Source organism: Natator depressus, chromosome 10, assembly GCF_965152275.1.
Source record: "Natator depressus isolate rNatDep1 chromosome 10, rNatDep2.hap1, whole genome shotgun sequence".
NCBI lineage: Eukaryota > Metazoa > Chordata > Testudines > Cheloniidae > Natator > Natator depressus.
The window spans coordinates 10,958,550-10,982,974 of NC_134243.1; the positions used below are offsets into that span (position 1 = coordinate 10,958,550).

A 24,425-nucleotide genomic window follows, 5' to 3' on the forward strand; every position below is an offset into this window, starting at 1 on the left:
ATGCACGCAAGGGCAGTGGGAGCTTTTGCTAATGTGGGAATGAACCTCTGTCCCAACCTTGGTTCCCACACAGCTCTGTCGATTCAACTTAATCATGAGCCAAGGCTCACTGTACCCGAGTTATGTGCTAGTTTATGATGGAGACGAACACACACACAAATATATACAATAAGTAGGGTTACAATTTTGTCACAGAAGTCACGGAATCCATGACTTCCAGAGACCTCCGTGACTTGAGCCCGCGGCAACTGGGAGCTGCAGGGTTCCCTCCTCCCCCAGCCCCCGTAGCCAGCTGCTGTGGGCGGTGGGGTGCCCCGTAGTCCCTGGCAAACAACGGGTGGCAAGGCCCCCGGGAGCTCCCAGCCATCACGGGCGGGTGCCACGCAGCTCCCCACGGGCGGTGGGGGTGCCCTGGAGCTTCAAGTCACCGCAAGCTGCTGAGGTGCCCCAAGCTGGGAGCCATGGGAAGTGGGGTGACCCCACAGCTCCAAGCTGGGGCCCTCTGGGATGGTGTGGGGACCCCACAGCTCCCCATTTTGTCATGCATATTTTTAGTAAAAGTCACAGGTAGGTCACAGGTTTCCGTGAATTTTTCTTTATTGCCCGTGACCTGTCCGTGATTTTTACTAAAAATATGTGTGACAAAATCTTAGCCTTAACAATAAGACCTAAGCTAAAATCACCAGACTCATTTGCACTGGTGGCCAAAGTGAATTTTGAACCCAGATCTCCTGAGTTGAAAGGCTGGCGAATTGACCTTCCTCTACCTAGCATCTTGTCCTCCTCTTCCTCTTAACTCATAACTCTTCCTCCTCTTAGCCTCGTTGGAGTCCAGATCCCAGTTGTAAAAGCAGACTGTTCACCACCACTAAAAACAAGTGTGAAGCCTGGCAACGGGCTTTCCGCAATCTCAACACCTTTCCCTAGATCAAGTATCTCATGAGCCATGTACTACCCAAGGACAACAGCCTCTTTTTATACCTCTGCTTTTCCCACACACAAGTAAAAAGAGAGTGTCTGTGTCAGCAGCTAAATGCTGCATTCAAACAAAAAAATTCCAGTTTTTAAACATGTTTGTATTACACTATCATCCTCATTGTCGTTGTCCTCATCATCATGCACAGTAGCATAGAGGATGTGTAAATTAAAGTACTTACTAAGTGTCAAGCTTTCGTCTCTCTGCTTGCTGCTTCTCAAATCCTTTTAAATGCATGAAGTAGATTCCTGTGGTAAATTATTAAAATTATTGTGCCATTAGCTTGATTTGCATGCTCTGAACTAACCCTAATCTTTAACATGCCAAGGTCTGTCTCCGGACCTCCCAATCTTACACTCCCTGTATCTCCCCAATTGCTTCTCACCTCTCTCCATTTTTACTACAACCCTTCTTACTTTCATCCCCATCTCTCTTGTGTCTCCTCTTTGTCTCTGTCTGCATTCCCCTCTCTCTCACCTTTCCTTCTTCAGACACTCCTGGGGAATACTGCACCTTAAAAATTCTGCGCACAAGATTTTAAAATTCTTCAAAATTCTGCAAATTTTATTTGTCAAAATTTCACTATATAATCACACCAGTTTCAGTTATTTTGGTAATTTATTTCAAAATACCTGTCAGCAAGTATGTCTGTAACAATACAGACACTCACAAAAATTCCCCCAGAAGTAGAAAGTTAAAGAAACCCTACAACAACCCAGTTCCTTTTTCTCTGCTCCCTCCCCCACAGAGCCCAGCCGGGGGGCCAGACACTCACACTCTCTCCCCTCTAGAGCCCAGCCATGGCCCTCCCAGCCCAGACACTCACAGCACTCATGGCCCCCCCAGCCCAGACACTCTTATCGTTTACCCCCCACCCCACCCCCCCGAGAGGCCAGGGATCCAGAGGGAGAAACAGCCTGATGCTGGGTCCCGGGCTTGCATGGAGATTCCTGCGCACTGCCCCCTCCTTCCTTCAGGGTGTGCTGGAAACTGCAGCTGCTGGGAACCCTCCAGTTCCCCCGGCCTTGTCTTCTATTTGCGAGCTGGGCTCTGCACTTGTCCTAGTGGCAGCGAGCATCTCTGCAGCCCATTTCTGTGGGGGGAAAAGGAAATTCTGTGTGCACAACATTAATTTCTGCAAAATTCTGCATTGTGCAGTGGCGCAGAATTCCCCCAGGAGTAACACTTGTCAAGTTTCAGAGTAGCAGCCGTGTTAGTCTGTATTCACAAAAAGAAAAGGAGTACTTGTGGCACCTTAGAGACTAACCAATTTATTTGAGCATAAGCTTTCGTGAGCTACAGCTCACTTCATCGGATGCATTCAGTGGAAAATACAGTGGGGAGATTTATATACACAGAGAACATGAAACAATGGGTGATCCGATGAAGTGAACTGTAGCTCACGAAAGCTTATGCTCAAATAAATTTGTTAGTCTCTAAGGTGCCACAAGTCCTACTTGTCAAGTTGTCTGTCCAGATCACAGGTTTAATCATTCCTTTTTCTCTTTGTTTGTATTGGGAAATGCCATGGGTAATGCTTTCAGAAGAGTCTAAGTTAAATCCCATTTTCAAAAATGACTTAGACTCTTAGGAGCCCAAGTCTCATTGTCTTAGGGCTGGTCTCCACTGAAAATTTACATTGGCATAGCTATGTCTCAGGGTGTGAAAAATCCACAGACTTAATCCTGGTGTAAAGACAGTACTAGGTCAATGGAAGAACTCTTCTGTCAGCCTAGCTACTGCGAGCTACAGCCTAGCCACCTCTCTGGGAGGTGGATTAACTACAGTAATGGGAGAACCCCTCTCGGCACTGTAGGGAGTGTGTGCCCTGAAGCACTACAGTGGCACAGCTGCAGCTATGCTGGTATAGCATTTTAAGTGCAGGCATAGCCTCACAGCTTTCAAAATGGGATGTAGACTCCTAAGTCACTCACAGATGCTTTTCAGAATGATTCCTCACACAACTAGTGCTCAGATGCTATGGTGGTGGGTGGGATAGAAATACCTGCATAGAAGAGAATACACATAGAAAGGGTGGCAAAAAAGCCTAAGAGTAGCTACCCCGCTGTTTGCGAAGGAGGGTTTTTTCCATTTTCTGTGTTTTTATTATTGGTAATGGATGTTGTGCAGGCAAATCTGATTGGATGCTGCCTGTCTGGGCTATTACAATCTGTTGTGGGTTTTGCTATTCAGACAAAATTAGTCATTTTCCTTCCTGTATGAGAACTTGATAAGAACTCTGAAGGGCTAACGCTAACAGACTTGAGGAATGTACAGTAGGTTTGCCCTGGACCACAGATATCTTACCAGATGGAGAGAACTGCAGAAAACATGAATCTTAATCTTGTACCGGACTGAAGTCACTGCAGGGACATACTAAATATTATTGCACTGATTAGGAGAACACATGACCTCCACAGCAACATCTTATAGGACAAACCAGCATTTTCAGTAAAGGACCAATTTGCCCTTCCACAAAATAGATTAAAGCTAGGGATGGGAATCCCCATGCAACCCCAAGTAAAACTAAATGGAATAAGCAAGAGTGTGTATGGTTCAGATATTAACCAAGATTATCCTGGCATGTGGAACAATTGCCAGCATTCTGTCTTCGATATGTGTCATCTTTTCTAGACTGTGAAGTGCAAAGCCACTTCTGAGCACTACGCAATAACGATAATAATTGATCCTTGCTTCATCCATGCATGATTCTTTCACTTTTGGTGGAATGGAGTTTTATGTGGCTCTGTTATTAGTTGGGAAAGTAGAACTCTTCTGAGGTTCATTCCAGTTGTTCTCTCCTGTTTACAACTCCTGACTAGGAACTAATCTCCTGGGATTTATTCCACTCGTTTAATATTTCGTAAGGACATAAACATGAATATAGGGACAACTTTGTAGATTTCTCCTTTTTATTCTTCTAGGTCTGAATCTCTTGAGGAAGTGATAAATATGAAAAGTGAAGAGGAATTCTTTCTCTCTCCTTTTGCCAGCAGTGAGTTGGGTTTGCTTCTAGAGCATTCTGAACCACAGTGTAGGTGTTTGATTTGGATTGTCCCTCCCTCGCTTCTCTGATGTGTACTGAAAATGATAGTTGGTTCCTTGTGGACCCAGAGGGAAACTGAATAACGGGTAACTCTCTTGTGAACTGGGAGTGAAATCGAGTGATGTATGAGCGTGCCTCTCAACTGTCCTCAGTGACGACTGTGATAGGCTGAGCCTCTCCTTTGGGTCACACTCAGGCAGTTTGAGTCTCTTTCACTTCCAGAGTCCTTTCCCCATTTGGGAACTTTACTCCAAACTCTATGGCGCTATGGGGATCTCCTGCTTAAGGGGACATTCAGCCTCTGAGTTCCCTTATAGAGGTCTGATTTGTATGTCAGTCTGGCACAGATGGACCTGGGTCAGGGTTTATCTTCAACCCCTGCCCTGCAGTGATCAGGTTGTCCTGGGACTAGTAAGTCCTTGTAGGCAGCAGAGGCTTGTCAGCTGTTTCCCTCTCAGCTGCTCTGTTGCAAGAGTCAACTACTTCTGAGACACACCAGCTTTCCTCCTGGTTGCTGCTTCTTCCTGTGACAAGCTTTCTTTTTTAAGCTTGCTTCCTTTAGCTGGAACACGCTTTGCAGATGTGCCAATTTGGTACCATTTGAGCCCAGAGAAGCTTGTTAGCCTTCTCCTGATTGGGATGAGGGCATGCTTTATGACAAGGACCCAGCTTTACCTCACTGATTCCCTGCAAATCTAGTAATGGTCTCTTTCCCTCTGTAAGTTATTTGTTACAAGAAGCCTGACTCGGTAAGAGAAGTGGATAGAAGGTATTTATGCTAATGGAAAACTATATTGTGTTTAAAACTTTCTATTCTATTTTTTATGGGTCCGTCATTTTATATCTTCTACATTTTGTTGACCTTGGGGCATTTAGCAAGCTGGTTGACTCTCTTATAGACAGAGAGAGGGAGTGCTGATAGCAGTGGTTGTTTCAGTGTCCACCCAAACTACGTAAAGCAGAAACATAGCTATTTTCAACCCTGATTATCCAGCAATGCTCTCAGCCTCCTAGAGATACTTTGAGGGTTTCAGAATCTGAAGTAATAATACTGTAGTAATAATAAATAATACTTCCCGAATACCTACCATCCTGGGATTTCAAAGTGCTTTGCAGTTACTAATGAATCCTGCCTTGTGATGTTGGTATTTATTGCTATCCTCATTTTCAGATGGGGACACTGCAACACAGGGAGACTAAGGGTATGTCTAGTCTAGACGCGATAAATCGACCCCCAAGCGCTCTCCCGTCAACTCCTGTACTCCACTGCTGTGCGAGGCGCAGGCAGAGTCGATGGGGGAGTGGCAGCAGTCGACTCACCACGGTGAAGACACCGCGGTAAGTCGATCTAAGTACGTTGACTTCAGCTACGTTATTCACGTAGCTGAAGTTGCATAACTTAGATCGATCCGCCCCCTGCCCCACGAGTGTAGACCAGGACTAAGGTTCAAATTTTCAAAAGCAGGCTCTGATTTTAGGTTCTCCTCCTTTAGGGTATCCAAATTTAGACACCTGTCTGGACAAACTTTTCAAATGTGGTGCCCAGAGTTAGGTATCTAAATCCATATTTATGCATCTAAATAAAAGGGGCCTGATTTTCAGTAGTGCAGAACACCCAGAACTCCAGCTGGAATCAGTGAGAGTGGTGGGTGCTCAGAACCTCTGAAACTAGGCTGTGGTTGTCTAAAGTTCAGCACCTGCAATTCAGAGGCCACTTTTGAACATTTGGCCTTCAATGACCTACCCAAGGCTATATGAAAAACTAGTGGCAGAGTCAAGACAAAAAACACTTTTCCTGGTTCTTTAAGAAAAAAGAAGTGATTTCCCTATCACATTTCACATATCTGATTTTCCTTTGGGAGAAAAAATAGCACTAAATCCTTCTCTTTTTATTGTGTTTTGTTGTTGTTGTATGTTGCTCTGATACTGCAAAGCTGCATCTATCCAAAGAGAGGGCTTATGAAAAAAGCTCTCTGCTGTCATTATTATGATTAAGGCTATGTTTTTGTCAAGGGTATTTTTAGTAAAAGTCACGGACAGGTCACGGGCAGTAAACAAAAATTCATGGCCTGTGACCTGTCCATGACTTTTGCTATATACCCCAGACAAAATCTTGAGGTGGGGGGCAGACCAGGGGTGCCATGGGTATTTGAGGGGAGGAGGCCGGGGGGCACCGCGGGTGCTGGGGAAGGCAGACATGGGGTGCTGCGGGTGCTGGGGGGGGCAGACTGGGACGCCGCGGGTGCTGGGGGGGAGGGCGGCAGTGGCGTGCAGCCCAGGACCCCCGCTGGTGCTGGGGGGTTGGTGGGGCTGGCAAGCTCCCTACCTGGCTTCATGCATCCCCAGAAGCAGCGACAACCCTGTCCCTCAGCTCCTAGGTTTAGGCATGGCCAGCCAGCTCCGCATGCTGCTGCCACCCCGAGCACCAGCTCCCCAGCTCCCACTGGCCATGAGCTGCATTGGCCGCCAATGGGAGCTGCAGGGGTTGTGCCGGGAGGGAGGGGCAGTGCACAGAGCCCCCTGGCTGCGCCTCTGCCTAGGAGCCAGACATACCAGCCACTTCTGGGGAGCCCCCCCCCCGACAAAGTAAGCGCCACCCAGAGCCCTCACCCTCACCCTCTCCCGTGCCCCAACCCCCAGCCCTGAGGGGCCCCCCCACACACACACACACCCCCCTCCAAACTCCTGCTGCTCGGGGAGAGAGGCACGGTGACCTGAGACTGCCCCAGCAGCAGCCATTGCGGCTGACCCAGGGGCTGCCTGAGCTGCTCAGGTGGCCCCATGGGCCAGTCGCACTGGCCGCTGCAGAAGTCACGGAGGTCCTGGAAAGTCACGGAATCTGTGACTTCTGTGACCTCCGTGACAAACTCGCAGCCTTAGTTATGATTTATTGTATTAGGTGCTCTGCAGACACATGCTAGGAGGGCACTTCCTGTCCCTTGTGTGCCAAAGAAACATACAAAGGAAGAGAATGAGCTAAAACATACACACAAAGTGTTGCTGATGATAATAGGCACACAGCTTGCAGGTTCCAGCTTTAAAATGTTATCTTTCTTATATAACCCTTTTCTTTTTTATAAATATTATTTAAGACCTTGCTTTTATTTCAACTATTTAGCATCAAACAGTAACCCACTCCCTCCCCACCCCCACCCCGTTTGTATATTAATGTGTAGTTAACATGAGAATTTTCTGTGTTGTGGTTTCTTTTTAACTGCCACCACACTATGAACATCTGTGAACAAAATGCGGAAGTCCAAGAGACCCAGATAATTCACCACTTCCAGAATAAACTTCCTCCTCCTCCTCACTTGCACGGCACCCTGTGTTTTTTCATATCTCACGAAGGAGCAACCAAGTGACCCACAGAGATAGCTGAACACTGTGGTCCCACTCAGTTCTAGAGAGTAGGGTTTGGTTCTGGTCACCTCAGGACTGATAGAGTGGCAAGAATTCAGAGCAAAGTAATGGAAACAATTAAGGGGCTGGAGGGATTAACTTCTGCACCATCATGGTGAACGCTGCTGTGTTGAATAGAAGTCTGGCCATGAGAGCTTTTTCACAACAGTGTTTTAGCGATGCTCGCTTGAATTGCAGAACAACAACTCCTCCATCCCCAGCATTTTTCCCATGCTGTTCTTGTTGCTTTTAAGGGAAGCTCTTTGCCTGTCCTGCCTTTGGACTTCCGCCTAACTAAGAGACCCCAGGATTCAAAGCTAAACTCATTCACTGGCTGTTGTTAGAATAAGAATTAAACCCCAAGCATTTTATCTGTCTAAAAATGAAGCTTTAGATCTGACCTGGAGATGAGTGCTTTATGGAACCCTGGCTCTGAAGCCTGGGCGGTTTTTTCCCCTTGATCAGTGGAGAGCAGTCCCTGGCATGTGAAAGAGTGAAGGCTGAGAGAGACCAGAGAAGAGCTTTAACTGTGAGGTGATTTGTTCAGTCAAAAAATATAACAAAAAGAAAAAAATAGCAAACACATAGGAAGGTGCGTTTGTGTGAAACAGCCAGGAGAAGGCTGAGAGAGAAAGAGAGAGGGGAAGAGAATGCTTCTTTTAATGTAAAAAGGGATTCTGTCTTTTATTCTTCTGAATCCACAAAGACCTTTGAAATAGTTAGGACTAGCTGGAGGTTATTATTGGATTAAGATCTCCAACTGTTAAAGAATATCTTGTATACTAAACACTGAAAGGAACAGCGGGAGAGCAATTTCTCAACTGCTGTGGTTAGTCTTATTTCTTTATGGCCAATTCACTGTTCAAGTCAGCCCAAGTTTGTGTATTTGCACCTGTGATTTGTGATGGATGCCAAAGTGTTTCCATGGTATTTAATAGTCTCTGAAGGTGTCAGGTTACAACTCAAGAAGTGCTGGAATCAGATGCTAGAGAATGCTTATAAAGATCAGATGCAATAAATGGTTACACATTTCAAGGACATTGAAATCTGTCATTTTTAATTGGTTTTTATTTTAAGTGAAAACAGCTTCTCTGCAAAGGTGTCAGAAGAAGGAAGGGCAGAGGCAGGGAATAATGCACTTCAGACATGCAGGAAGTGTGTGCTGCTGGAAATCTCTTCTCCATTTAAAACGCTTAGCCACTCATGCAGTGAATTTGTTAGTTTTCATTGGCCTTCAGTTGACCTCCTCTGTTTCCTGACCAGAGCACCAAGGCTCCAGCCTCTCACTATTATTTAATTCATTGTAGAGTATTAGGTTAAATAGACATTTGGTGCTGTCATAGAATCACGTTTAGTTTTTCCAGTGAACAGCTGGAGTAATTCTATGGAAGACAATGGAGTTACTCCAGGCTCACACTCTTGTAAATAAGAACAGAATCGGACCCAAGGAATCCCACAACAGCAAAACCCTGAGCTCCTGAAGGGACGAGGGTGCTGTATTTTACTCACTAATAGCCCCTGTAATAGACCAAGCAGCAGCTCTGAGAGGAGTCAAGGATGTTTGTCATGCTGGACTTCAAAGGTGGGAGTTGTAAAGAAAGAAGCAAAAAGGCTCTTGTATGGAGACGGAGGACCACGCCTCTTGGATGTTTTTGATGGCTAGTGCATGTGTAGTAAATCCTTGTTTTATAATGAAATCCTTATATTCCTAAATGTGGGGGATATTGATGGAGGGGTTTTTTTAATTCCTATGAAAACGTTTTTGCAATAGAGTGGTATTGCTGAGTGAACTCCGCTCTGAATCATCTCATGGAGGGATCTGATCCTCAGTGATGTCCCAAGGGAGCACTGGCAAAGAATGTAACAGCTCCTGATTCCAAAGAGCAGGTTAGAAGAGATTCTGGGGTGTTGTGAACTCCAGAGAAGAGTTTATATTGCTCCCCTCAGGGCCCAGCTGTGAGCTTTTTGGGAACCTATCAAAAATCAAAGGTTCTGGGGCATTGGGCTTTTGGATGCAAAAGACTAGCCCTGTGATCTTTAGTTCCAAGCTTTGGCCCACATTTGGTCCATCCTCTAAAGGAAAAGGGCTAGAAATTTAGCTTTAAAAGAATGAAAGCTACGATACTCTTAGGCCTTGTGTGCATGGAACTTTAGGGTTTTTTGCAGGGGGGCGGGGATAAACTACCTTACACACACATACTTTTTTCTGTTTTAATTCTCTGGCATCGTATCCCACACTTATTATTCTACTTTGGAAGTGAAATATCACTATTCCAGAATGAGTTTTTTCAGTGTAATGTTCCTGTGAACACATCTGTAGTTTGGATTAACTGTTTCGCTTCAGGCAGTCCTCCCACTGCTGTCGAAACTGCATAGCTTCACATCTGGATTGTGTGCCCTCCTCTGTTCTGGGGTTGTTTTGAATGGATGTCATCTTTTCTTTTAAATGCTGGCACTCAGGCAAGTGCATTCCTTTGCAATTCCTGCCTGTGGTGAGTTTACACACCTGGAGCCGCATACCCAATATAGCAGCCATGCCCTGTGCTTCCTCGTGCTCCCATCTGGCAGTTTTGGACTTCCTTGCCTTCTGGCAAGAGTAGATCATCCAGGCCCATCTGAACAGCGTCACTAGATGCAAAGAGAAACAAATGGAGGAGAAGGGGTAGTCCTGGGACACAGGCCAGTGCTGCTACAAAATAAAGGAGCTCTGGCAAGAGGCAAGAATGGGACCTACAGTAATGCGCCCACTACCTGTCCATATTATGAGGAGCTGGACTGGATTTTTGCAAGGGAGATCACCACCAAACCCCAGCATGGGGAGGAAGGCCTTGGATGGCACTGTAACAACTGCCAAAGGCACCCAAGTGACCACAGACAGCATCAACAAAGCAGTGTGCATACTCCCTTACTGTAAAAAGAAAAGGAGTACTTGTGGCACCTTAGAGACTAACAAATTTATTTGAGCATAAGCTTGCGTGAGCTACAGCTCACTTCATCGGATGCATTCAGTGGAAAATACAGTGGGGAGATTTATATACACAGAGAACATGAAACAATGGGTGTTACCATACACACTGTAACAAGAGTGATAGGTAAGGTGAGCTATTACCAGCAGGAGAGCGGTGGCGGCGGGGGGACCTTTTGTAGTGATAATCAAGGTGGGCCATTTCCAGCAGTTGACAAGAACGTCTGAGGATGGAGGAGGGAATAAACATGGGGAAATAGTTTTACTTTGTGTAATGACCCATCCACTCCCAGTCTTTATTCAAGCCTAAGTTAATTGTATCCAGTTTTCAAATTAATTCCAATTCAGCAGTCTCTAGTTGGAGTCTGTTTTTGAAGTTTTTTTGTTGAAGAATTGCCACTTTTAGGTCTGTAATCGAGTGACCAAAGAGATTGAAGTGTTCTCCGACTGGTTTTTGAATGTTATAATGTTATTCTGCATTCTAGCAGTATTCTGCATTCTAGTTCTAGCAGTAAACCATATTCAGAAAAATCTCACGTAGACAAGGTGTCAAATTTCTAGTTCCCCCACATTAGAAGGCGCTTTCGGCCCCAGGCTTCATAGACCTAAAGGCTGGCTCAGCCCAGTGATTCCCAGTGTTTGCCAGGCAGTTTTGCAGTTCCTAAAACTGGAGGCTGAGGAAGTCATAACACACTGAAGAGAACTCTTCTGGCCCAAGGAAAATCATTTATTGCTATTGAGCTAATTAGTTACTGATTAAAAGTCAGTTACTAAGAAAAGTCTCATAAAGCAGAACTCTGTTCTCAGACCTGGAGAACAGCACATTGTTGTTCGATCACATCCTTTTAAAAAAGAAAAGGAGTACTTGTGGCATCTTAGAGACTAACAAATTTATTTGAGCATAAGCTTTCGTGAGCTACAGCTCACGAAAGCTTATGCTCAAATAAATTTGTTAGTCTCTAAGGTGTCACAAGTACTCCTTTTCTTTTTGCAAATACAGACTAACATGGCTGCTATTCTGAAACCTATCCTTTTAAAAGCTTCAATATCTGGCTTAAGGAAACCTCCTGGATAGAGCCCCTAACCTCCTTTTGTCCCTGGTGGGATTTCAGGGCTCGACAGAGTTCTTTGGGGATTGCTTGCAGTAGGGCCAGAGCACTTCCTTCTCCTAGTTCCATCCAAAAATCTGTTACCGCATCCTTGATCTGAGCCCTCTGGAAGGAGCTTTAAGGAGACTGTCTCTGCCTTTCCTTTCCCCATCTGAGGGTGTTGTGGTGTTTACATGATATATCTGCTGTATGCAGCATTCTTCACACTTATTACACTTGATTGTAGGCCATGCACATAGAAAGTTATTTTCTCAAACAGATCGCTAGGAAGGAAGGTCTTGGAAACCCTGTATTGGGAGTCAGGAGAGCTGGGTTCAGCTCCTGCCACAGACTTTCTCCCTGTGAACTTAGGGGTTGTCCATTAATTACATAACACATTTTGGTGACTTTTTTTAAGATCCACCCACCCCCTTGGAACGCTGGAACAAACACAGAGATTAAGGACCCCAATGAGTTATGTAATTTGTGGACGGCCCCTTGTGCAAGTCACTAAATCTCTCTGTGCTCTCAGCTCCCCATCTCCTCCAGCCTTTGTCTGTCCTGTCTGTTTAGATTGTAAGCTCCTCAGGGGGGAACTATCTCTCCCTATGTATTTGTAAAGTGGATCTGCAGTCTGGGTTGGGCTCTCCCAGGCACTACTGTGATATAGTAATGGGAGGCTGCTGTTAACGTCTTGAAGACAGGCTGAGTCCAGCCAGCGAGAATGGCTAACTCTGACTTGATTGCTGAGTTTAGAGTGCATTATAAAAACATTTAAAATTCAGAGTACCTAGCGTTCCTCCCTGATTCCTGGGAGATTTCTTTTGCTGTGTGCTGACTTACTTCGCGACATGTTTTCTCACCTCATTGCCTGCCCTGTAACCTCCCCAGATGAGCTGGTCACCGAGAAAAAGTTGGCAGGAGACCGCTTAGCAACAGGTCAAATATTATGTGACCACATTTGCATGAGTCAAGAACATTTTCATGCTCCGATGGTGTCACACACATTTAAACCCATTCATGCACACACACACAGATACCTGTACGCACACAGGTACTTACATTCATGCCCATGCACTGATTCACAGACAGCCACCATGTACTGCGCATGCATATAGCTACTTTTGGAAATTCAGATGCAGTCACTTACACATGTACCTGCACATTGCACATACACCTGAAAGAGTACATGCTCAAATCTGTAAAGCTGAGCTAAACCTGCGTGGGGCGGGGGGAGAGTGAATGCCCCATAGTACTTTCGTGACTGCATGTCTTTGGGCTGCTGAGCTCTGCAAATTCAGGCCCCTTTCTTCCATTACACTTCCTGCAGCACAGTAACCATTCAGAAGAGGAATTCTCTGATGTTTAGGGACCATCATAGAGTTCACTGGGATGCAGAAGCATCACTTGAGCAATATGCCGTCGTTCAGAGTCTAGCTAGAACCTCTCTAAGCTGTCACTTCTCAGATGAGCTGAAGACAGGTTGCACTTCAGCACAAACAGTTTTAATATAGGGCAATATCAGCATTCCTGGGAGGTGCAGCCGAGTTCATCGTATGTGACAGGGCAGCTCAGAATGGTAAACAGGACTGAAACCCCCCTGAGTCCGTGCTGATTTGTTTCCCTTGCTAAGGAGCCGAGCCAGAAATGGATGACTGCCTAGAGATGCTGAAAGATGAGGAGGAAGCCCTGTGGGAGAATGTAGAGTGCAATCGGCACATGCTGAGCCGGTACATCAATCCAGCCAAGTTGACCCCGTATCTGCGTCAGTGTAAAGTCATCGACGAGCAAGATGAGGATGAGGTGCTCAACTCGCATATGCTGCTCTCCAAAATTAACCGAGCAGGTAATTCATTCCTGAACAGCCAAGACTATGTGCTGCATTTCCTGGGTTGGGTTTGACCTGACCCCAGCGTTGAATTAAAATCTACGAAGGGGTCTCTGTTCCCTTTAAGTTAGATTTTTGGGAAAAATCTGATGTTCACGAAAATGAAGAGCTGTTTGGTAATAGTGACTATGGCCAAGCCTGTGTTGTACAGAATGGCGCTCACCAAGCTTTCATTCCTACATTTGCCAGTCCATTGCAGTTATGATAGGCAGCAACCACTTCCATGCCAGGTGCCCAGATATCTCTGTCAATTGGGGCTAGTCAGCAGCAACCCTTTGATTTGAGCATCACTTTTTGTGGAAAGGTTGCCATTCTGGCATTTCACTACTGTACAGCGTGGGCTGTGTTGAATACCACTGTCTTTCAAAGGCTCAAATCCAAACGCTACCTTCCTTACCCCATTCCTTCAGAGTAACAGCCCGCACAAACATGGAGAATACATGGCATAGCTTCATGAGATCTGCTGCGCACAGTGTGACAAGACTGGCTTTTCCGGAGTGTATTTATGTGCCAGCGACTGTTCAATCTGAAGCGGGGTTGACCTCAGGGTTACAATATCTGATTATCCTGTTCCCAATACTCCTGTGTCCTTTCTCATTGCACTATTTTTGGGTTGTCCCTAGGCCGACTGCTGGACATCCTTCATACCAAGGGGCAAAGGGGCTATGTAGTTTTCTTAGAAAGCCTGGAGTTTTACTATCCTGAACTCTACAAACTGGTGACGGGGAAGGAGCCCACACGGAGATTTTCTACCATTGTCGGTGAGTAGGATCAGTACCTGAGGAAATAAGGGCTGGAGTCAAGGCATGAGAGAAGACTCCGATTTTTTTTTCAGATGAGAAGTGTTAATGAGGCGTAGTGACGGGTGGTAGCTCATTCCCACCTCTCACTCTCTGGTCTGGTACGGCATAGCATTGACTAAGCTATTGGTGAAAGCAACACCCCTGGTTGCTGCAGTGAAGCTGAAGAGCTTCAGTAGGAGTGCTACCCAGTCTGCCTCCATTTCTAGAATGGTAGTCATTACAAGGTGCCTCACGGAAATAAATTAGGGACCAGAATCTCATCTCAGTTACACTGATGTGAGTCTGGGGTAGTTCTGTTGAAATAGACAAAGATACTCTGGATTTGCAACAGCATAACTGAGATCAGAATCAGGTCCAATGGGTGTACATGAACCTGCTCCACCAAGTCCAAAACCAGGTGCATGTATATGTGTGTATTCACCATTGTAGTATATATGCCTGTGTATTAGAATGTGTGTGAAGACTGACTAGATGAGTTTGAGTGTACATATGCAGTTGCATATGATGTCTGTGTGTACTCTGAACGTGTGCATGCATGACTATAAATATACGTGTGTGTGTGTGTATAGTGACTCTATATATGATGGGGTGCATATATGGATGATTGTACTGTCTATGTTTGGTATTTGTGTGTCTGGTAGTGAGTTTGACTGTGTCTGTATATTTCATTGTGTGTGTATTGTGTGTGTGCATTTGTTTGTTCCCCACCTGTGCTGTTCCAACTTTGCCTGAACCCACATTATTAACCTGCTCTAGTGCAGTGCAAAAGACCTTGGAGCTGATGGGCTGTTTCATTCTTTTCAGTGGAGGAGGGACATGAAGGTCTCACCCATTTCCTAATGAATGAAATCATTAAGCTACAGCAGCAGGTGAAGACAAAGGATGTGCAGCGCTGTGAACTCTTGGCCAAGTCCCGCCAGCTGGAGGATGACAGGAAGCAGCTGAAACTGAACAATATAGAGTTACTGACCTTCCAGGAGAGATACAACAAGATGAAGGAGGAAAGGAACAACTACAATGACGAGCTGATCAAGGTGAAGGATGAGAACTACAACCTGGCCATGAGATACGCCCAGCTGAGCGAAGAGAAGAACATGGCTGTGATGAGGAGCCGGGACCTCCAGTTAGAGGTAAAAGAGATGCTCTGGATTGGTTTGGGTCTAAATCACAGATGGAGGATGAAGTGTAGCAATTGGCTCAGTGGTATTTTCAGTTATGCTAAAGGTATGTAGAACTCATCCTTGCTTTGCTTATCCAGGTTAGAGGCTCACAGCATAATGAAATGTTAAGCTGAGATGATGTGTATTGGTGTAAGATTCCCTGTGAGGGGTGGCACTTCCCAGCCTATGGAGAAAGGAAAAACATTGTTTTTTCAGCATCAAAAATATATTGGGACAGTTACCCAAGGATGCACTGAAGTTCCATGGTGGATTATCCAAGGATTCCAACATACCATGCTAGCACTGTATTGAGCTGTTGGGAATTAACCACCCCAAGAGCATGAAGTCCATGTTTTGTATGCACTCAGCTAGAGGTGAGGATGTATTTAGAGAAGCACATACCAGAGGCTTGATGTATTTTGGATAATCTTTTTTTTTCTGTGCCTCTCTCTGCTTTTCATTTGTTCCTGGGGTGTCCTAGATTGACCAGCTGAAGCATCGGTTGAATAAGATGGAGGAGGAATGCAAGCTGGAGAGGAACCAGTCACTGAAGCTGAAGAATGACATTGAAAACCGACCCAAGAAGGAACAGGTTCTGGAATTGGAGCGGGAGAATGAGATCATGAAGACCAAAATCCAAGAGTTACAATCTATCATTCAGGTAAACCAGAGGAGGAATTACACCCCGTCCTCTTACTCTCTGCCTCGTAATCAGTACACCCTCCCCCCCATTATACTGGTGGGAAATGTGGGGTGAAGCTGTGCCCCCAAAACTGCAATGAACCCAATCACCGTGTTTGCAAAGACCAAAAGGTTACACAGCCCCCAACTTTCTGCAGATTACCCCATATAAAGCAGATGCACAAGCAAAAGGAATTCTTAACCTAGTAAAGCTAGATGCAAATACAGGGATGGATCCTGCAAGATGCTGAGTGTCTGCTATGAAGTGCTGAGCCCTCTCAATTCCTACTGAAATCAATGAGCCAAATCCTGGCTCTGCTGGAGTTGTTTTGCCCAACCTCACCAATGCAAAACCACCTTAGCAAGCTCCCCTAAATTCTTCTGGTGCAGGGTCTGCATAGCCAGCCCTATGTCATCACCCACGCTGGAGTAAGGGATTTGACTGGGGAAAGGAGGCCTGTTCAGAATGTTTCTGCTCTCCAGAAGGGACAAGCTACTGAGATGACCTCCTTGTGGGTTATTGCAGAAAACTACTCTAACTTGCACTGGGGGCTTCACCGGGGGTGGCCAGCTCCAGGTTTGGGGTAAGGGAAGGGCATAAAGGAGGGCACAGCCACTTTAGCCCTCCTTTTCAGGTGATGTGCTAAGCAGGGCTTGGCCAGACCCCAGGATCTATCTCAACATGTGGGTGCTCAGCACCTTGCAGGAACAGACTTTCCTTTTTAGAATGAAACCTTTTAAAGATTCTCAACTCATTCTTATGCCAGAGCAGAACTGTAGCCTCTCTGGCAGTGCCTAAGAAGCCTTAGGGCTTGCCTTCCCATAAACCGCTACGCCACTAGAGTGCTTCAGGGAAGACGCTACCTATGCTATGTAGGCACTCCATCTCCCAGGAGGTAGGTCAATGGGAGAATTCTCCCATTGATTTAGCGCAGTTTACACCGGGCATTAGGTCTGTTTGACTGTGTCACTCAGGGGTGTGGATTTTTCACACCCCTGAGCGATGTGGTTATACCAACCTAATTTCCTAATATAGACCAGGCCTTAGTTTTCTACAAGGTGAAGCTCAAATCTTAAAAAAAGGTATAAAACTATCCAATCTTACATTGAGATGCGATCTAATCTGAAGACTCATATGCTGTTAAAAAATTAACATGATGATTACTATGACACACAAGGAAATAAGGAAATAATCACCAAAAAATAACTCTCTCAAAATAACAAAAAGCCAACTTATTTTAGAAATACTTATTTTATTCAGTAACCAAAATGTCAGTGGACTCTCTAACTTAGTATAAGTATTTTTAAAATAAATATGCAATTTTTCTTGCTTAAGATTTTTGTCTTTGATTCCCGGTTTATGTAGTTATTTTTGGATGCAATTTATTTCGCCAACAGTCATCTTGTTAACTTTAATTCCTAAAGGGGAAAAGAAAGTTTCTGGACATTGTAGAAAATGAAGTATTAGTTCTAGGCAGGGGCATTGGTGACTCTAGGCATGTGTTTAATATTCATTAAGCATAGTCATGCAAAGTCTGCATGCTTTAAAAATTCCTCTACATGTTTTCTTGGGCCCTGCTCCTTGGCAAAGGGCAAACTCTGTGCTCAGTGTGGGCTGATTAATAGAGAGAGGTTTTGAATGCAGGGCCTGGAGCAAAGGAGAGGCTGTTCATTGTCATTGCATCCAAAATGTATCCAATTATATCAGATCCAGTAAAAACAACCCCTTCTCCACAGCCATTCTGACAGTGAGCTGGGCTTTGTTCAGCTTTCAAAACATTAACAAATATCCCTCCTTTCTCCTACTTTCCCGCTGCAATCTCATTTTCTCTTCTTTTTCTTCTACTGTCTGTTTCTTTCTTTCTTCTCCCCACCCCTCTGTTTCTTTCTTTCTCTCTCCTCCTGTCCTATATCTTTAAACCTTGTCCCCTCAGGCTGGCAAACGTAGCTTGCCAGATTCGGACAAAGCCATCTTGGATATCTTGGAGCATGACCGTAAGGAGGCGCTAGAGGACCGCCAGGAGCTCGTCAACAAGATTTTTTATCTCCAGGAGGAGATCCGTCATGTGGAGGATCTGAGAGACAAGGTGAGAGAAAGACAAGACTGAAAGAGTGGGATCAGATCTCTTTGAGGGATCTCTGATTGCGATGACCAGTGATACCTGCAGGTGACTGCTGATGGAGAAGTGCAGTAGCAATTTGGTTCAGTCCTCACTTCCCATCCTGAGCTGTTCACATGAATCTGTCTAGGGTCATCTGGGCAGGGCAGGTGCAATTCCTTGAAATCAATTAATTTTCACATAGACAACATTCACTGCTGTGGGGGTAATTTACAAGACTCCATCAGCATCAGCTTGGACTGCAGTAGTCTGAGCTTCCTCACAGCCATGGAGCTACACTCTAGCCATATGTGTCTATGTCTTATATAAGCAAATGTATAGATTAGTGTGCACCTGGAGGTGAACAGGAATCTCCTCCGTGGCACAGGGCAGACCTCCCGACTACTTTGATGTACTGCTTTTACTGATTAGTCTGTGTCATTTGCAGTATCTTGAGGAGAAAGAAGACCTGGAATTAAAGTGCTCAACTCTGGGGAAAGACTGTGAGATGTACAAGCACCGTATGACCACGGTGATGATACAGCTCGAGGAGGTAGAGAAGGAGCGAGACCAGGTACATCACATTTGGAGGGGGGCGAAGTAACAATGAGAAATTGGATCTTCTCTTTCTTCTGTTTCTGTTGGAAGCCACCTCTGGGAATTGGGGGTAATTGGACCCAAACTGTCACTACATTTGTTGCATATAATGGTTGCTATTAAAAAAAGGAAACACTTGCTAGGTAGTGGCATTTCCAATACTGCTATTATCTACTAGTCTAAGCATAGGGAAATTCTTCGAGGTTCTGTGGCAGCTGCCAGTGGGTGCTGACTCTTTAATGGCAACACAGTAAGCTGCTTATTAGTGTCAAGGTTTTTGGTTAGCACTCTGCAACATTTGCTGCCAACTAAAAGTTGTCAGCCATCATCATCTTCATTAATCGTATTACTATAGTGCACAGAGGTCCCAAACATTGTGCTAGGAGCTGTACAAACACACAGTCCCTGTCCCAAAGACGGCGCAATCTAAATTAAGACGAGAACCCAAGTGACACACGTGTGAAGCAGTGTTTTCCTTCCTCTGCAGGCATTCCGTTCCCGAGATGAGGCACAGACCCAGTACTCACAGTGCCTGATTGAGAAGGACAAGTACAGGAAGCAGATCCGGGAGCTGGAGGAGAGGAATGATGAACTTCGGATCGAGGCAGTCCGAAAGGAGGCTTGCATTGTTAACCTGGAGTGCAAACTCCGACGACTCTCTAAGGAGAACTGTAATGACCAGGTAGGTCCAGGAAGAGCTAGCTGTGCTCTCTTCTCTTCATGGCTCTGTCTCAGTTACAGCATGATGTAGAGGAGGATGGGATTTTATTTTTATTCCGTCTGTGAGCAGCAATGCTAGCCTGAAAAAAAGCAGTTGAGGGAAATTTCTCTTCTATTCAGTTTCAATGCTGTGAGAAGCCCTCCAGGGCTAAGGGTTGGAACTTGGCTCTGCCACCACGAGACTGGCAGTTCACTTCTGCTGAGCCTTGACACCAAATGGAAGAGGAGGAAATGTAGAGGGTGGATTACCTGCATACTGGGGAAGGAAACTCCTAACAACTCTTTCTGAGGAGCTAGTTCTAATGAAGTTTGCAAATAGGTAAACTGGTAACGGGCCATGAACTATTGCTAAAGACGAACAGAAATTTCTGTGAATTTCAGTTTCAGTCTCTAGTTTGAGACCTGAACCACAATCTGTTTGGTCGATAGACAGCGGCTGAACCACTTGAACTACAGGTATGTGGCCTGAACACCATGACAACAGAGCATGCAGGCCTCACTCGGTCCACAGGCAGTCCTGCCAGATGTACTAAAGGGAGGCCACCAGAAGTGGTGCTATGCTTTTGGCAGTAGCCTTCAGAAAAAGGTCACTAAAATCTCTCTTTTATCTCTAGAGTTTACCAAGGAATCTGCCAGTTACCATGATTTCCCAGACCTTTGGTGCTCCTAGCCCCAAAGCCAATGGTCAGGAAGCAGATGACTCCTCCACCTCTGAAGAGTCAGCAGAAGACAATAAATTCTTCCTCCTTGATCAGTCTCGACTTAAGAGAAGAATGAACCTGAAGGGAATCCAGGTGTGTCCCAATCTGAGACCAGAACTGTGTAGTTCAGATGGGTTGTGGAGGAGATACAGTCAGGCTTTGTTGGGAAGAAAGCAATCAGGTTTTGCGAGACAATTGCTGCCCCCTTTTCCTCCTCCCCATGCTCTCTGTACTCGTGCTGCTCATTTATATTCTCACTGTGGCTTCAATAAAATGGATCTTTGCCTCCTTAATAGTAGTGAAAAAAGTATGTCTTGAAAATTGGTTTAATGCCCTAAGCCCAGCACATGTGGAATGGCTGGTGGGAAATGCAGCACCGATGGAAAAGCTGGCATCATCTGGAAGGAATGATTGGAAGAAATAAACAAAATCTGGAGCAAAATTAGCTAGCTAATTCGGAATTACATGAAGCATGTCCTACTCATTCAAATATAAGCGGCAGCCTGACTGAGGCCCTTGACTTCCCTGACTACTGGGCTGACTGTGGCTGCCACTGCATTCATGAATTGTAAAAACCTACCATCTAAGATTGGTATAGAATGTATGAGCTGCTCTTTCTCTGTGTCCTCATCTGAATTCTCTCTGCCTTTCCTAACCTTTCTGAGCCCCGGCTGCCTTCATTGCCGGAAGCAGTAGAGGTCCATTTTTCCCTTTTATATGGCAAAGGGAGGCTTCTTGTATGAGCAGCTTGTTGAAACCAGTCACAAGAGACCCACTTCATCTTTTGTCATTCCCTCTCCAGAATATGGGAACTGCAGTGCATTTGGTGTTTAAATAACTCTTCTCCAGGCCCTATCTGATGAAGGCACATAGACTCTGCAGTGTGACAAAGGGGAAGGAAGGGAGGTCTCTGTTTTACAGTGAATGTGACACCTACCCTGAGTTTGGCTTGATTTCTGTCTTCTTTCTTTCAGCTACCACGAGCTAAATCCCCCATCAATACAAGCAAAGCATCAGATTTTCAAGGTCAGAGAGAGCACCAGTGTCCCAATTGTCTGTCTCAGTCTGTCTCATCTAGTCCATCTGCGTCAGTTTGTTCTAACAAACATGCCAACAGGGCGAACTCAGAACTAAACCTGAGAGACCTAAGGAACAGTCTTCTTTTGCACTAAATGATGTTAATCATCATTTCAAATTGACGAGAGGCTGTCTGATCATTCTTTCCATCCATGGTCACTCTATAGACTCCTTTATCCTGTCCCATAGACAGTCTCAGCTTTCTAGCTACTTTTAACTTGCATCTTCTATCTGATTATAATTTAAAAAGGGACAAAATTAGATCTACTTTAAAGATCATCAAACCATTCTTCTGATTCTGAATATTGATGAAATCTTTGAGTAAGAAGGTCCCCTAATCTACTGGGTCATCTAAACAGTCCCCTTATCTGTTGGCAAGCTGGAGTCCATTTTTAACTCATTTTTAACTGCTGATATTAATTTTTACATATCCATCAGTTAGCTGTAATCTCGCCAAATTACCATGTGCATCTTGGCTGTCTGAATTTTCCTAGTGCCCTGCATTTAACTAACAGACACTTAACAAAAAGTAATGGTTTGAGCAGGGAGTATGTGCATTATTTGTTGTGTGCAGGCAGTATGCTCAGCATTGTACAAAAGGTAGAGGAAGACATGGTCACTGCTCCTTGGAGCCTACATGTTAAGCAGACAATCAGTAGAGTTCAGACACACAGTATGTTAAATGAGCAGATGGATTAATCTCCACCCATGGAGCAGATGATCAGCTCCAGCTCATTTAAGTTTTTATACAAATAAGCTATTTCTTTAATGTTCATGAACCTCATAGGAGAAATGTGTTTTAAAGAAGGGGTTGAATGAGGGGCAGGGTGGTCTCCAGAAGTGTGCATATTCCTGCTTTAGAGCATCTCCCAACAAGATAAGGAGGAAAGGGTGATAGAATCAGAAGTCAATGGAGAGCTTCCTCAATCTCCCATTTAGTAAAGAGAATGAAGGGACAGACAGAAGATAAGCTCGAATGGTTGGAAAATCCTACGTCTTGTTGGGAATGTGAGGAAGAGTTTTATACTGAAGCAGATCTAATATAAATATCTCTGGTGTACGTCTCCCTCTCTGCCTTTGTCTCTGTCATTTGTGAGCACAGCAGTCAGAGCACAGGATGAAGATGGGGCTGATGCCAGCAGCAGCCGCACAGACACCAGTTCCTCCAATCCTGTTTCCATCAATAACTCAGTCAGCGGCTGTGAAGTTGGCAAAATTGTAAGGAACCTTCGGGTGCCCCTTGTTTGTCTGTGACCTTCCCTGTAATGTGATTCAGAGCTCCCACACTCTAGCACTAGCTCTGCACTAGCAGCCCAGCTGCAATCAAACTCAGGGCCCTGTCACTAGTTCCCTAATCCTTTTTACCAGCATTTTATTAGAACCATGTTATTAACCTTTCCCAAAATCACATACCTGGCTTATGTTTATTTAAAGATATTTCAACAGGACTTTACAGGCTCTCGGTATCTCATCTCTCCATTTAACACTTAGTGTAGGAGGTGGAGGCTTTTCTTCAAAGGCTGCTTTGTAATTGATTTTAGTGGAACATTTGAAATTCTATTGGAGTTTCTCATGCCCTTCATGTCCATAACCCACAGTGGGTCAGAGAAGGGGCGCAGCTAGCAGCTGCTAATTTCTGCACACACTAACCAATCCATTTCTGCAGTAGCCCCATAATCTCCCAAGGTAGACATGCCATTATACACAATGTGAGCACTGGCACAGCAGGTGTAGTTAGAATGATCTTGCAGAGTGTTAATAAAAGACCTGATGAAGAACAAAACACCTTGCCGGAGCACTGTAAGAAATGCTGCCCCCAGGAAATTAAAAACTATAGCCTAGACTAGCCAGTGGGGGACCCTCTGCCACTCATAATAAGCTCAGCTGTCTTTATAGGGATACTCTTGGGACTATTAGTCAGATACACTGATGAATTACACTGTCTTGATTATAGTGCAGTTTAGAATAGTTTATGAACTGGTGCTATTAATTTATTTAGAATGAGTAGACATGTATTTTTCCTTCTTTTTCTGTATCCTCTGATACATGTATTCACAATGCAACATATGTCCCACTTAACAAGGTTAAAGCTAAAACTCTGCAGTGAATCAGCCACTTTGCATTGCTCATGTGCATTGTACTCTGTGACCATGGAATGAGTTTATCCTACTCCATATAAGACAGAGACTGTCAGTAAAGCACCAGACCAAAACACTTATGACCTTTAAAATGAGAAATAAGAAAAGGAGTACTTGTGGCACCTAGTCTCTAAGGTGCCACAAGTACTCCTTTTCTTTTTGCGAATACAGACTAACACGGCTGTTACTCTGAAAATGAGAAATGGATGACACTTAACATGGATTTTCTTTCTTTCTTTTTAAAATAAAAGCAAACCCTGAGAAATCGCAACCACAGTATCATGTCCACCACTCCAGAACCTCCAGGAAATGATTCAATTGTCCGACGGTGCAAAGAAGATGCTCCTCATTGCAGGTGAGTAGCTGTGTTGGTGAAAGATGGGTAAAAACATTGTTAAGGCTATAGAACTAACTGTGCCTCCTACCCCTTTCAGTCCTTCCCAAGACACCCCTCAGGTGACTGGCCTGGCTTCCCACACCTCATTCTGAGTGGAATCCTGTGGTCCAACCAGACTCAGGCTGGATGCATGGCTCCCTACTATGTTAATGATACAGGCCCAGCTTGGTTTTGACACTGGTACGAATTTCCCTTGAGGAGCCTGTGACAAGCATATGTTTGCAGTGATACAGAAACAGCATCTTCAAAACAAAGCTTTCTTTATTCATTCTTCAAAGGTGCAAAGTACATAGAACCCAGGGTTAAAAAAATAAAAAGCCCCTACACGCATGGGTAGGATGGCCACTCACACATTCCTGGAGTAGCGGACATTCTGGTACTTCTGAGAATGGCATGGGCCCTGCCCTCGCCGGCATAACCCTACCTCTCTTGTTGTGACCTCATGTGCATGGTTCGGGTCAGGTCATGCCGCATGGGGGTGCTGTTTTGAAGAGCATGCCACCCTGCCCCTGCCGGCGTGACTTGTCTCACACAGTGCATGCGACATTACATTGGCAAGGGCAGAGCAATGCACTCTTCATTACGGCATCTCTCGTCCGATACTGGACAAAACTATGGGTGGTTTAGTCTCAGTACTCAGCAGGGGACAAAGATTTAGAAAAGCAGGGCTGTCTGGTTTAAAACCAGACG

General features: G+C 45.1%; 1 protein-coding gene across 2 annotated transcripts in view; it reads left to right on the plus strand.

Moving 5' to 3' along the window:
* Nucleotides 1-24,425, plus strand: part of CARD11 (caspase recruitment domain family member 11) — a 70,388-nt gene that overhangs the window by 18,726 nt on the left and 27,237 nt on the right. For both annotated transcript variants that reach the window (XM_074965179.1, XM_074965178.1), the window contains exons 2-12: nucleotides 13,108-13,320; nucleotides 13,986-14,123; nucleotides 14,970-15,295; nucleotides 15,807-15,986; nucleotides 17,941-18,093; nucleotides 18,554-18,679; nucleotides 19,190-19,384; nucleotides 20,037-20,216; nucleotides 21,098-21,149; nucleotides 22,303-22,418; nucleotides 23,590-23,693. In XM_074965179.1, coding sequence (XP_074821280.1) covers nucleotides 13,108-13,320; nucleotides 13,986-14,123; nucleotides 14,970-15,295; nucleotides 15,807-15,986; nucleotides 17,941-18,093; nucleotides 18,554-18,679; nucleotides 19,190-19,384; nucleotides 20,037-20,216; nucleotides 21,098-21,149; nucleotides 22,303-22,418; nucleotides 23,590-23,693 — 1,783 coding nt within the window. The remainder of the gene's footprint in view (nucleotides 1-13,107; nucleotides 13,321-13,985; nucleotides 14,124-14,969; nucleotides 15,296-15,806; nucleotides 15,987-17,940; nucleotides 18,094-18,553; nucleotides 18,680-19,189; nucleotides 19,385-20,036; nucleotides 20,217-21,097; nucleotides 21,150-22,302; nucleotides 22,419-23,589; nucleotides 23,694-24,425) is intronic.